This window comes from Leucoraja erinacea, chromosome 4, assembly GCF_028641065.1.
Source record: "Leucoraja erinacea ecotype New England chromosome 4, Leri_hhj_1, whole genome shotgun sequence".
NCBI lineage: Eukaryota > Metazoa > Chordata > Chondrichthyes > Rajiformes > Rajidae > Leucoraja > Leucoraja erinaceus.
This window is the reverse complement of record NC_073380.1, coordinates 68,457,184-68,472,043: the sequence shown is the minus strand read 5'-3', so window position 1 is coordinate 68,472,043 and position 14,860 is coordinate 68,457,184. Positions and strand designations below refer to the sequence as shown.

The 14,860-nt window shown below is 39.7% G+C and overlaps 1 protein-coding gene across 7 annotated transcripts in view; it reads right to left on the bottom strand.

Moving 5' to 3' along the window:
• Positions 1-14,860, bottom strand: part of LOC129696527 (putative leucine-rich repeat-containing protein DDB_G0290503) — a 402,087-nt gene that overhangs the window by 116,415 nt on the left and 270,812 nt on the right. For all 7 annotated transcript variants that reach the window (XM_055634522.1, XM_055634523.1, XM_055634521.1 and 4 more), the window contains one exon: positions 12,712-12,901. In XM_055634522.1, coding sequence (XP_055490497.1) covers positions 12,712-12,901 — 190 coding nt within the window. The remainder of the gene's footprint in view (positions 1-12,711; positions 12,902-14,860) is intronic.

Below are 14,860 nucleotides of genomic sequence, written 5' to 3'. Positions count from 1 at the left end.
ACTGACTAACAGTTTCCCCACTACCGATATTAGACTAACTGGTCTGTAATTCCCCGTTTTCTCTCTCCCTCCCTTCTTAAAAAGTGGGGTTACGTTTGCTACCCGCCAATCCTCTGGAACTACTCCAGAATCTAAAGAGTTTTGAAAGATTATTACTAATGCATCCACTATTTCTGAAGCTACTTCCTTAAGTACTCTGGGATGCAGCCTATCTGGCCCTGGGGATTTATCAGCCTTTAATCCATTCAATTTACCCAACACCACTTCCCGGCTAACCTGGATTTCACTCAATTCCTCCAACTCCTTTGACCCGCGGTCCCCTGCTATTTCCGGCAAATTATTTATGTCTTCCTTAGTGAAGACGGAACCAAAGTAGTTATTCAATTGGTCCGCCATATCCTTGTTCCCCATGATCAACTCACCTGTTTCTGACTGCAAGGGACCTACATTTGTTTTAACTAATCTCTTTCTTTTTCACATATCTATAAAAACTTTTGCAGACAGTTTTTATGTTCCCTGCCAGTTTTCTTTCATAATCTATTTTTCCTTTCCTAATTACGCCCTTTGTCCTCCTCTGCTGGTCTCTGAATTTCTCTGAATATAGTCAATAATATGTCTATTTCTGCCTAGTTGCAAGGTGGCACACTGCACAGCCTCAAACAATCAATTCTGCAAATTACCACGATTTCCACTTGCAGTTGGATTTTCGAACAACTTTTAGTAGTTACAAGTGGGAGTAGAAGTTGAAGTAGAGAAATAATTTCTCTTCCAAGTTTTGTGTCTATAATTTGCAATTTTCCTCCTTTCGCGGGAAGTAACATTGGACTAGCGGATAAAATAGATTGAGGTGTGGAAGGGGTGTAATTAGGGGATTGTTTCAATATATTTTAAGTATCAAAGAATACTCAAAGTGGCCAGAGTGGAGATCTTAAACAACCACCTCTGTTTCGGGCGAGAGATTCGAATTTCACTGTACCTTAATTAGTACATGTGACAATAAACTGACCTTGAAACCTTGAAAACTTGAAATGAAATTTTCTGTCCTGGGCCTCCTCTATTGTCAGAGTGAGGCCAAATACATATTGGAAGAACAGCACTTCATATTTTGCTTGGGCAGCCCACAACCTAGCAGTATGAATATTGATTTCTCTAACTTCAAGTAACCCTTGCATCCCTTCTCTCTCCTTCCCACCCCACCCTATTCGATGTACTAGTTTCACTGTTGGCCTGGTGGGTTTTATTGTCTGTATAATCCATTTTCACCTAGCTCACAGCCAACAATGAAACGTTTCCTTAATCATCGTTACTTTTTTGCAAATCTTTTATTCAATTGCTCTATATCTCTCTACAGCACTGTCTAAATCTCTTGTTTCTCTTTCCCCTGACTCTCAGTCCGAAGAAGGGGTTTCGACCCGAAATGTCACCGATTCCTTTTCTCCAGAGATGCTGCCTAACCTGCTGAGTTAATCCAGCTTTTTGTGTCTCAATGTTTTGATACATTCCTTTTCATGAGATCACGAAGCTGCTTTGCAGCAATGTTATGCTTGTGTTTTTGGAAATGCATCAGGCACTTTGGGCAGGAAAACCGCAATTTGATGATGATAACGGTACGGTAGGCGGCGCGACTCTCGTCAGCAGCGGCCTCTGCAGCCCGTCTGCGTTTTTATTATTTTTTGTCTATGTTTCTATGTAGTATTTTGTATTTTTTGTTGGGGTGTGTGTGTGGGGGGGGGGGGGGGGGGGGGGGGGGGGGGGGGTGAGGGGGGGAGGGGGAGATGGAGTGCAGGCGAGAGATAAGTTTTTTGCCCTTCCATCACAGCAATGTGATGGATGTTTATGTAAATTATGTTGAGTCTTGGGTCTATTTGTTTGTAATGTATGGCTGCAGAAACGTCATTTCGTTTGGACCTCAAGGGGTCCAAATGACAAATAAATTGAATCTAATCTAATCTAATCTAACCAGACAATCTATGCATCAATGTACATTTTGTGATATTGAATATTGTAAAGGGTGCTGGAGTAAATTTCCCACGTATTCTTGGAATTGGTGACAAATAATCTTACATTATTTCAAGTTCAGTCTCCTAGGAAACATGATATTCCCTGCACTACTCATGTTTTTGGAATAGTAAACATACAAGCTCCTGACTTCAATATCTACATGAAGTGCATTATGCCAATGTGATAAAGAAGCGAGTTCTGGGACTTACAACCTGAATGTCCATATGGAACTGAACGATTACTGGCTCTTTGGATGTAAACTAGTGGTTACAAAGGACTTTGAACAATACTTAATGGTGCATCACCTTTACAGTGCACTTGCTGCTAGAGTTTAAAGAAGAATCTTGAAATGCATTTGAAAACGCTCCACAACACCATGCCAATCTTCATCAAGGCTATTATCATTCATGATGGATAACTCACAGAACTTAATCTACAAAGAATATCTGCATGGTCATTTTTTTCTTTGGACAATTAGATATCAGGAGAGAAAATAAATGTTTGGTCTGCATGACCTTGCTGGGTTTGGAGGAGGGACAGCAGATGGATGTGAAATCAGTAGAAGCTGCAACAGCTGAACTTAATACACAAATTACTGGAGTAACAATGTACTTAGAGAAGTCTGGAGAACTTGAACAGGTGACATCTCGGGCCGGGACATTTCTTCAGACTGATTGTGGTGCTGGGGGGGAAGAAAGCTGTAAGAGAGGTGGGTGGAGGCAGGACAAAGTCTGGAAAGTGATAGGTGGATACAGATGAAGGGGCAGAGGGTTTGAATGGCAGATGGTTGGATAAACGGTAGAGATCATAAAGACAGAGATAGAGAGAAAGAACTGTGAAGCCAGAGGAAGGAAGGAATATAAGTGAAAGGGAGACCTGGAGAGGGAGAAATGGGTGGGGCATAAGGAAGAGAGAGGGCAATAAAAGGGGATGGGGGAAAGGTTTTTATAGGTTAGTTACCTAAAATTGGAGAATTCATTTGTTTGTAACTTTATCAATAGATTCCCCCATAACACTGGGCAGAACTAGCCAGTGAATATTCTTCAACCAGCCAATGGACCTGACTCATTGTTGATGAGTTAATGTCAAGTTAAATGACATTACATACACATTCACTGACTAAACACAAGTCGATGCATGCAATAGTGCAGCTAGAAATCCAACCAACTGTTTGATGTGAAACTTTTTTGTAGATTAACCCTTATTAGTCCATGCCATTTATAATCTCCACTACACATATGTGCATGCTACCCGTTACATGGTATTACGGTACTACACAGCTTTACACTAGCAAGGTCAGCTTGGTTCTCTCTCACAAGCCACGCCGAGCAGGGTGAGAATGGCTGGCAGTTTAAATGTTCCTGTTTGGTTATGGAATAAAGACTGATCTTTCACAATGTGTGGTGTTCTGGATCAATCATAAACTTAAGAATCTTAAGAAAGAAATTAGAAAAGCCAAAAGAAGATATGAGGTTGCTTTGGCAAGTAAGGTAATAGTAAATCCGAAGGGTTTCTACCGCTATATTAATAGCAAAAGGATAACGAGGGATAAAATTGGTCCATTAGAGAGTCAGAGTGGACAACTATCTGCAGAGCCAAAAGAGATGGGGGAGATATTGAACAGTTTCTTTTCTTCGGTATTCACCAAGGAGAAGGATATTGAATTATGTGAGGTAAGGGAAACAAGTAGAGTAGCTATGGAAACTATGAGGTTCAAAGAAGAGGAAGTACTGACACTTTTGAGAAATATAAAAGTGGATAAGTCTCCAGGTCCGGACAGGATATTCCCTAGGACATTGAGAGAAGTTAGTGTAGAAATAGCAAGGGCTATGGCAGAAATATTTCAAATGTCATTAGAAACGGGAATAGTGCCGGAGGATTGGCGTACTGTGCATGTTGTTCCATTGTTTAAAAAGGGGTCTAAGAGTAAACCTAGCAATTATAGACCTGTTAGTTTGACTTCAGTGGTGGGCAAATTGATGGAAAAAACACTTAGAGATAATATATATAAGCATCTGGATAAACAGGGTCTGATTAGGAACAGTCAACATGGATTTGTGCCCGGAAGGTCATGTTTAACTAACCTTCTTGAATTTTTTGAAGATGTTACTCGGGAAATTGATGAGGGTAAAGCAGTGGGTGTTGTGTATATGGACTTCAGTAAGGCCTTTGACAAGGTTCCTCATGGAAGGTTGGTTAAGAAGGTTCAATGGTTGGGTATTAATGGTGGAGTAGCAAGATGGATTCAACAGTGGCTGAATGGGAGATGCCAGAGAGTAATGGTGGATGGTTGTTTGTCAGGTTGGAGGCCAGTGACGAGTGGGGTGCCACAGGGATCTGTGTTGGGTCCACTGTTGTTTTGTCATGTACATCAATGATCTGGATGATGGTGTGGGAAATTGGATTAGTAAGTATGCAGATAATACTAAGATAGGTGGGGTTGCGGGTAATGAAGTAGAGTTTCAAAGTCTACAGAGAGATTTATGCCAGTTGGAAGAGTGGGCTGAAAGAGGGCAGATGGAGTTTAATGCTGATAAGTGTGAGGTGCTACATCTTGGCAGGACAAATCAAAATAGGATGTACATGGTAAATGGTAGGGAATTGAAGAATGTAGGTGAACAGAGGGATCTGGGAATAACGGTGCACAGTTCCCTGAAAGTGGAATCTCATGTAGATAGGGTGGTAAAGAAAGCTTTTGGTGTGCTGGCCTTTATAAATCAGAGCATTGAGTATAGAAGTTGGGATGTAATGTTAAAAAAATTGTACAAGGCATTGGTGAGGCCAATTCTGGAGTATGGTGTACAATTTTGGTCGCCTAATTATAGGAAGGATGTCAACAAAATAGAGAGAGTACAGAGGAGATTTACTAGAATGTTGCCTGGGTTTCAGCAACTAAGTTACAGAGAAAGGTTGAACAAGTTAGGGCTTTATTCTTTGGAGCGCAGAAGGTTAAAGGGGGACTTGATAGAGGTTTTTAAAATGATGAGAGGGATAGACAGAATTGACGAGGAAAAGCTTGTCCCACTGAGAGTAGGGAAGATTCAAACAAGGGGACATGACTTGAGAAGTAAGGGACTGAAGTTTAGGGGTAACATGAGGGAGAATTTCTTTACTCAGAGAGTGGTAGCTGTGTGGAATGAGCTTCCGGTGAAGGTGGTGGAGGCAGGTTCGTTTTTATCATTTAAAAATAAATTGGATAGTTATATGGATGGGAAGGGAATGGAGGGTTATGGTCTGAGCGCAGGTATATGGGACTAGGGGAGATTATGTGTTCGGCACGGACTAGAAGGGTCGAGATGGCCTGTTTCCATGCTGTAATTGTTATATGGTTAAACACTTTTGTCAATCCAAGAATCCCCATGCATCTTGAAATCTCATTCATGTTATATGTGGTAAGGCAAATGGACATGATTCCTCATAACCCGTGATATAATCCATTGCATCTACAGTTCAATATCTCCAGATTAAACCCTCACATGTCATGATGTAAAGAAAATCCCTCTCATCTCCAAGATTTCTTTTTGTGAGGTTATTGAAAGGACGGGTAACTTTATTGTGGGATCTTTACACCCACTTTTCAGAAATAGTAACATTTAATTTGCCTGATGTCCCAGGCTCTAGCTCAAACATAATAATGGCACTGTGCTACGTAATGCAAAAACTAACATAGATATCTAAAGTTTTTTGAATAACACAATGTCTTTTAAAGTGTATATTCCATCAGTTGTTTGCAACATTTGTAGCTCTGGCAGGACTGATCCTATTGCATGGCTAAGTTTCTTAATAGAATGCTGAGAATGACTGAAATTCAAATCACCACATAAGCATTTATATAACAATTGTTATAGGCAGTTATATTATGGTATAGAATATTCAAGTGATGACATATCGCTTGCTGCACATGCCTGAATACATCTTAAATGACCGACTGACCAAATGGTGCCAGCACAACAACCTGGCTCTCAACATCAGTAAGACCAAGGAACTGATTGTGGACTTTGGTAGGGGAAGGATGAGGACCCACAATCCTGTTCACATCAATGGTGGAGAGGGTCAATAATTCAAATTCCTGGGTGTGCATATCTCCGAAGATCTTTCCTGGGCACAGGATACCGATGCAATTATAAAGAAGGCACATCTACTTTGTGAGAAGATTACAGAGATTCGGCATGTTGAAGAGGATTCTCCTAAACCTCTACAGGTGCACAGTCGAGAGCATTCTGACTGGCTGCATCGTGGCCTGGTTCGGCAACTTGAAGGTCCAGAAACGAAAAAGACTACAAAAAGTTGTGACTACTGCCCTGTCCATCACAGGCTTTGACCTCCCCATCGTCGAAGGGATCTATGGTAGTCGCTGCCTCACAAAGGCAGCCAACATCATCAAAGATCCACACTATCCTGGCCACACACTAATTTCACAATTGCCATCAGGAAGAAGGTACAGGAGCCTGAAAACTGTAACGTCCAAGTTCAGGAACAGCTTCTTCCCTACAGCCATCAGGCTATTAAACACAACAATGAATAAGCACTGAGCTCTGAACTGCAAAAGACTATATTATTATTGCACTATATTTGTTATTTATTGATCTTTTTTTTTCTCTTCCCCCGTTATGTACTATGTTTACATATTCACATATTCTGTTGTGCTGCAGAAAGTAAGAATTTTGTTGTCCCATCTGGGACATATGACAATAAAACACTCTTGACTCTAAATGAATCAATATGATTGAATTCCAAAAAGATCCTTAACTAAAGCACAATTGTAAAGAACCTTCTATTTGCTGAATTGTTTTCATAACCACAGGTGCAAATCACAAAGCAAAACAGGGTCTTCTGCTCATTGATATTGAAGAACCATCTTGACAAGTAGAGACAGTGGCGAAGCATATAGTTGCTGTCCTGCAGTGTCAGCAGCCCATGTTCGATCCTGCCTACTGGTGCTATCTGTGTGGAGTTTGCATGTCCTTCTTATGATCTTGTGGGTTTTCCCTGGTACTCTGGTTTCCATTCCACCCACATTCCAAAAACATACAGATTGATTGTTTTTTGTAAAATGTCCTTTGTGTGTAGGATGTAAAACTGGGATAACATAGAACTAGTGTATGGGTGATTGTCGGTGGGCTGAAAAGCCTGTTTCTATGCAGTATTTCTAAAACTAATACTTTGAGAAGTAGATTTCCCTTTTCTCAATGCACAGGGGGCACAATAATGCTCTCTCCCTCAGTGGAAGCACTTCAATATCATGTTCAGTCTTGAATGATCTTGCTAAAAGTTTTCAGCAGCATTTGCAGGTGAAGTCTAGTTGGATTGAAATGAAGCAGAATCCTGCTGCATTCACCAGGTGGACCCAGCCAAGGAACATGAATGACTGGTATTGTGTGTGTAACTCTTCATTACATTTACAAAACTTTCGAATGCGATGGAGAATCCAACAGAGCAGGTAGCATCAGAGTGGTGTATCTGGATAGAGCCTCTCTTTGCCAATGCCTGACAACATCATTATTTACTCACACTGGCTGAACATGATCCCGTACCTTATTCTTCATCTCCTGCTCTTCTTTCTGCGGTAATGTTCCAGGCAAAGACAGCATTTTCCTCTTGCGAGGTAGTGTAGAAAGCAGTATACAGCAATTAGGTATGAACACTCTGATTTTACGTGTGAAGATATTTTCAGATTATGAAATGCTTTCCTATCTTGAGTTGCACATGTAATGGTGATCACCACTAACAGGGGAAAGGCCAACATGGGAAATTTCATTGAATTATTGTTTTCCTTTATAAACCATATAAACCATATAACAATTACAGCACGGGAACAGGCCATCTCGACCGTCCGACACTTCTAGTCCGTGCCGAACACGTATTCTCCCCTAGTCCCATATAATAATAATAATAATATACTAATAATAACTTTATTTATAAAGCGCTTTTAGACAACATCAGTTACCACAAAGTGCTGTACATGGGAAGTCAACAAAAAGTTATTACAAACTACTAAAACCATTAAGACGACAGGACTATAAAAACAGTAAAAATTAAAATACATTAAAAGCACTAAAACAGGAACAAAGTCTCAGCCAGTGTCGAAAGCCAGTGAATAAAAGTGAGTTTTTAGGGAGGATTTAAAGATGGACAGTGAAGGGGCCTGTCTGATCTGCAGTGGCAAGGTATAGAATATACCTGCGCTCAGACCATAACCTTCCATTCCCTTCCCGCCCATATAACTATCCAATTTATTTTTAAATGATAAAAACGAACCTGCCTCCACCACCTTCACTGGAAACTCATTCCACACAGCCACCGCTCTCTGAGTAAAGAAGTTCCCCCCTCATGTTACCCCTAAACTTCAGTCCCTTAATTCTCAAGTCATGTCCCCTTGTTTGAATCTTCCCTACTCTCAGTGGGAATAGCTTTTCCATGTCAACTCTGTCTATCCCTCTCATCATTTTAAAAACCTCTATCAAGTCCCCCCTTAACCTTCTGCGCTCCAAAGAATAAAGCCCTAACTTGTTCAACCTTTCTCTGTAACTTAGTTGCTGAAACCCAGGCAACATTTTAGTAAATCTCCTCTGTACTCTCTCTATTTTGTTGACATCCTTCCTATAATTAGGCGGCCAAAATTGTACACCATACTCCAGAATTGGCCTCACCAATGCCTTGTACAATTTTAACATTACATCCCAACTTCTATACTCTATGCTCTGATTTATAAAGGCCAGCACACCAAAAGCTTTCTTTACCACCCTATCTACATGAGATTCCACTTTCAGGGAACTGTGCACAGTTATTCCCAGATCCCTCTGTTCACCTACATTCTTCAATTCCCTACCATTTACCATGTACGTCCTATTTTGATTTGTCCTGCCAAGATGTAGCACCTCACACATATCAGCATTAAACTCCATCTGCCATCTTTCAGCCCACTCTTCCAACTGGCATAAATCTCTCTGTAGACTTTGAAACTCTACTTCATTACCCACAACCCCACCTATCTTAGTATCATCTGCATATTTACTAATCCAATTTACCACACCATCATCCAGATCATTGATGTACATGACAAACAACAGTGGACCCAACACAGGTCCCTGTGGCACCCCACTCGTCACTGGCCTCCAACCTGACAAACAACCATCCACCATTACTCTCTGGCATCTCCCATTCAGCCACTGTTGAATCCATCTTGCTACTCCACCATTAATACCCAACCATTGAACCTTCTTAACCAACCTTCCATGAGGAACCTTGTCAAGGGCTTTACTGAAGTCCATATACACAACATCCACTGCTTTACCCTCATCAATTTCCCGAGTAACATCTTCAAAAAATTCAAGAAGGTTAGTCAAACATGACCTTCCAGGCACAAATCCATGTTGACTGTTCCTAATCAGACCCTGTTTATCCAGATGCTTATATATATTATCTCTAAGTATTCTTTCCATTAATTTGCCCACCACTGACGTCAAACTAACAGGTCTATAATTGCTAGGTTTACTCTTAGACCCCTTTTTAAACATTATGTAGTGGCAGCATTCTAAAGAACTCGCCATGACAACGATGTGACCTCTAATAAATGTGGCTAATTGCAAGTAGTTCTGCATTAACCTGGAACAAACGTTCTAACAAATATCAGGTCCAAGAAGCTGCCTTTATGCTGATTGAGGCTTTGACAAAAGCAGGGCTTTCTGGCCATAAATGGCAACCCATATCCAGAGAACTCCTGTGTTTGTGTAGAAGTTCCCATGCTTCCTGATAGTCATGTAGTCAATGATTCTAGATGGAACATCCAGCAGTTCTCAAAAAAGTTCTTAGAAAAAATTATTTTGCTTGCCAGTATTGTATCATAGCAAATGATAATGGACCATAACAGTTCAATAGATGCACAAGGAACTGCAGAAGCTGGAAGAATGCAAAACACAAGTGCTTGCGGAACTAAGCGGGTCAGACACGATTTGTGGAGAGAATGGATGGGCAATGTTTTAAGTCAGGACCCTTCTTCTGACCGACCGGTGAAGGACCCTGGCCCAAAATGTTGCTTGTTCATTCACTCCACAGATGCTGCCTGCCCAGCTGAGTTCCTCCGGCACTTTGTGATATGACAGTTTACTGAATAGTGAAGAGCCTCGTCTATTTTCCACTCGAAAACACTAGTCTGATGTTTACATGTGTTTGTTGTAAACACCTTCTGAATTATTTTTGTCAGTCCACTGCATAATTCTATTTGAATTGTTTTTATTGTTACATCAGGATTCAATTTTCCCGAGTGCAAATAAGTCATTTATACCAATTTAGCAAAAACTCAGATTTTTACAGAAAGTAGACATTTCACGTGTTAAATAGTAGTAACTGATTCTAGGCACAATCAATAACATTGAAAGAAAAAAATTATTTACTAATTCTATTAAAGATTCTTTTGATGGCGTAACAAAGTGAGTAAGAGGAAGCCAATTAGTATACGACGGTTTGATGAGGTAGCCATCAAAGAGGTTGTGACACAAGATTATGCACTTTTAATTGGGTAAAATATATTACTGTAGATTAACCATTCTGAATAGTTAATGGGCAGAATCGTTAGAACTTTCTATTCAGAAAACTGTAGATATTCGAGCATTCAGTATTTTCAAGGATGAGATTAATAGATATTTGAAGACGCAAGGAATATATGTGGTCATGAAAGTGTAGTTGTGGCAGAGACCAGGCATGATTTTACTAAATGGTGTAGCATGAAGGACTAGATTGCTTGTACTTTCTCCCATGTTATTTTGTACTACGGACTGCAGACAATGCTAAAAATTGATGCTATCAACATCATGCTGTTTTGATTCACATATTCTTCAAAAGTCAGGAAGACCAACACCTTATTTTTTTGCTTTCAACGTGAGGTGAATGCCCTCACCGCTGACTGCATCATTATCCTGGCTACTGCCTCTATGTACAGCTGCTGGGTAGAAAATTCCCATCCTGCCTTATTTCTCTCTGACTGCCGTTTTACAAATCCCCTGTTCCTGCATGGCAAAAATTGTGGAAGATTATTTCAGTTGCGTTGACTCTATTCACTCCACAAATTAAGCAAATTCTCTCTCATTTAAAAAACACCTTGAATCATCTTCGGTTAACTTTTAGATAATTTGTGTTGATCTATTCCTGAGTGTGTTAAAGCCCTGTCCCACGGTATGAGTTCATTCCAAGAGCTCTCCCGAGTTTAAAAAAAAATCGAACTCGTGGTAAGCATGGAGAATGAACGTAGCGGGTACGTCGGAGCTCGGGGACGTCACTTAGCGGCTCGTAACGCTAACGGCAGGTACTGGGGAAGACTCGCTAACGGCAGGTAAGCACGGGAAGAATTGTGAAGATTTTTCAACATGTTGAAAAGTGTCCACTAGAGCCCCGAGTACCGACGAGTAGCCATTACCGTAAATCCCCGAGTTCGAATCAGGGCAAACTCGGGAGAGCTCTTGGAATGAACTCATACCGTGGGAGAGGGCTTACCAAGTGCTGTGCTGCAGAGATACTTCAAGGACAAACACGTCCCATCTTAAGAGATACTTATGAGAATGTGATGCACTTTTCAGATGATTTCTATCTGCTCAGATGGACAAAGCATTCTATAACAATATTAAAACAGTAGTCCGTTCATTCAGAGGCACGGATTAAAATAAATTGCTAAAGAACAGCATCGTTCATTGCTAATTGTGGGACTATGCTGTGTTCTTTAGTTTAGATTTACAGCATTGAAAGAGGCCCATCAGCTAGCTGGGTCCACACCGACCACTGATCACGCATTCACATAAGTTCTGTTACCCTGATTATGATTCACCCTGATTATGATTCACTCCCTACACTCTGTACCTTTAGGGACCATTGATAGGGTCCAACTACAAACCTGCACTTCTTTGTGATGCGGGAGGAAACAGGAGCACCAAGAGGAAACCCACGTGGTCACCGGCAGTGCACGAAGCCACCCTGACTGTGTGCAAGCTGACTGTTCCATTATCCCATATTACGGAAATTTCTCGGTTTACCTTTTCTGACTTAACATTGAATCACACACTCTTCAATTTTGCAGCACTAATAATTAGATGTCATTCATCCTTCAGCCACCACAGATTGCGCTTGACCTAGTGAGTCCTTCCAGCAGTTTTTATTTTACTGCAGATTCTAGCATCTGCAGTCTCTTGTGTCTCTGTAACTCCTCGCATTTTTTTGCTGGAATTGCAAGGTCCTGTTTCGTTAGTTTTCATGTGTAGAAATGAACTGCAGATGCTGATTTAAACCAAAGATAGACACGAAATGCTGGAGTAACTCAACTGGACAGGCAGCATCTCTGGAGAGAAGGAATAGGTGAAGTAGTGTATTCACCAGCTTCATGGAATTGTAAAGGTGTTAGGATTGGTTGTCTTGATTCACATGAACAATACTAGAATAAGCATTACTTAAGGCTCTAAATAGAACTCTTGGAAGTACATTTTAAGGCAGCTTTCGAGAAGTTTTAAAGAGTTGGGACAACTTTCCTATAAGAGTAATTTAATAAAACTAATTCAGATGGTCTATATACAGTAATTAGATCAAGTTAAATTAGTTTAGGGAGCTGACAGGTGTAAGATTTATTTGGGCAACTAAGAAAATAAATAATTGTCATTTGTGAAACCAATAATGTACAATAATAAGCCCACCAATCGAAAAGAAAGTTGTAAAGGAACAATAACTTACTTGTATTTGTTCATCTCTTCCTCTTTAGTTTCAAGATGTTCTTTCAGCATTTTTATTTGCATATGCAATTGTTGTTGCTTTTGCTCTTGATGAATTCCCTCAGATATTTTGTTATTTAGCTGTTTCTCCATAGCTAGCAAGTTGGACTCCACTAAAACCATTTTCTCTTCCTGATTTGCAAGCTCTTGAGCTATGATTAGACAGTAATAATTTGTAATACAAAAAAGTTCAAAAATACACATTTCTGAACAATAACTTCCAATAACATTTCATTATTTTAATATTTGATATTACAATTGGCAACCAACATCATAGACCCACACCATCCTGGCCACACACTCATTTCACCATTGCCATCGGGAAGAAGGTACAGGAACCTGAAGACTGTAAAGTCCAGGTTCAGGAACAGCTTCTTCCCTACAACCATCAGGCGATTAAACACGACAACAAATAAGCTCTGAACTACAACAGACTATTATTATTATTGCACTATATTTGTTTATTTATTGAGTATGTGTGCATGTGTGTATATACACACTGAACTTTTTTTCTCTCGTCATGTACTATGTTCACATATATTGTGTTGTGCTGCAGCAAGTAAGAATTTCACTGTCCTATCTGGGACATATGACAAGTAAACACTCTTGACTCTTGGCTCTTGACAATTGCATAAAGATAATGCAATTCTGCTTTTGTTCACTGCATTTTTCTATTCCTTTTCTTACCTGAAAATATTAGTTCTAACACAATGCATTGGTGTTTTTGCATGTTTTTACCCAAAATCAAATGCTGTCAACTTAAAGTTGTTTATTGTTGAACATTTTGCAATATTGGAGCATTCAATTTGTATTTCAGAAAGTAATTGCACAATACAAATTAGAGAACTATGAATGGTTCCTCCGCAAATCACTTCTGCAATGCATATTGTCTCACCATGAGATCATATTAAAAACCTGATGATCTACTTCCAGGTTAGATTTCAGCATGGGTGGCACAAGATATTGCACAGAAAGGAAAACATATTTAATAGATTTGGAGGAAAATACTTCATGTAGCTTACAGTAAGAATAAAGCAATAGATGGTGAAAACAAACATCTAAACATCTTAGCCAAATGTAGTAATAAGGTATAAGATTATATTATAATTGTGTTAATTGTTGAAAGTAAAAAAGTATGCCATAAATGTATTTTTGACCATAGAAGAAATGTAAGCATATAATTACCTTTAAAATATTTTTATGCCCATTATTATTTCACCTAACAGACTCATTCATGTCAAAAAATGAAAAGCATCTTATGATTGAATAGTGATAGTAAAATGGAAATTAACATAAATCATTAAATACAACAAAATCAAGCCAAGCATACTCAGAATGTTTACATGATTTGTTAAAGGGGAAAAAATAGAGCATATAATTATCCGACGTTCATGATTAATACATGTCTGCTGTGCCGAAGTGTTTAAGCTTGTGCCTTAGGAAATCATACCAATTACTTTTATTGCTAAATATTTAACAGAGCAAACATTTGTTACTCATCTTATTGATGGCAATGCCAGGATAACAACTGTTTGCAGAACACAGGTTCAAACATGCAGGACCACAAATTCAGTCATGCAGCAGAGAAAGTCATTGAGCATTGTTCACACCTGAGCTGGCCTGTATGCATGTATGGGTAAGCAGTCTAATTGCTCTTACTGTAAGTTGGCTTGATCTAAGAATTTAGGTGATAACATGAGCTACATTCAGGAAAACCAGGTCATGAGTTTCAATGAAATATTAAACAATATTTGCCTGCAAGATGTCCACAAATCATATTCACTCCTCATCCACAGCTACCCATTACCAACAACGCCCTCCATTACTTTGTTATTTGAACATACATGTCCTTCAATATATTTAACTCCTGCAAGCTGTTTTCCTCCAGTGGCCTTAATTTCAATGCCCTCTCTTTTCTTCAATGCACCCAACCCCCCCAAACGGCTTTAGACTACTGTAACCAAGCATCATTAGCTCAGGAGACACAAAAAGCTGGAGTAACTCAGAGGGACAGGCAGCATCTCTGAAGAGAAGGAATGGGTGACATTTCAGATATAGACCCTTCTTACTATTCCTCTTTAATGACATTTCCGAGCCCCCACTCCTCATCT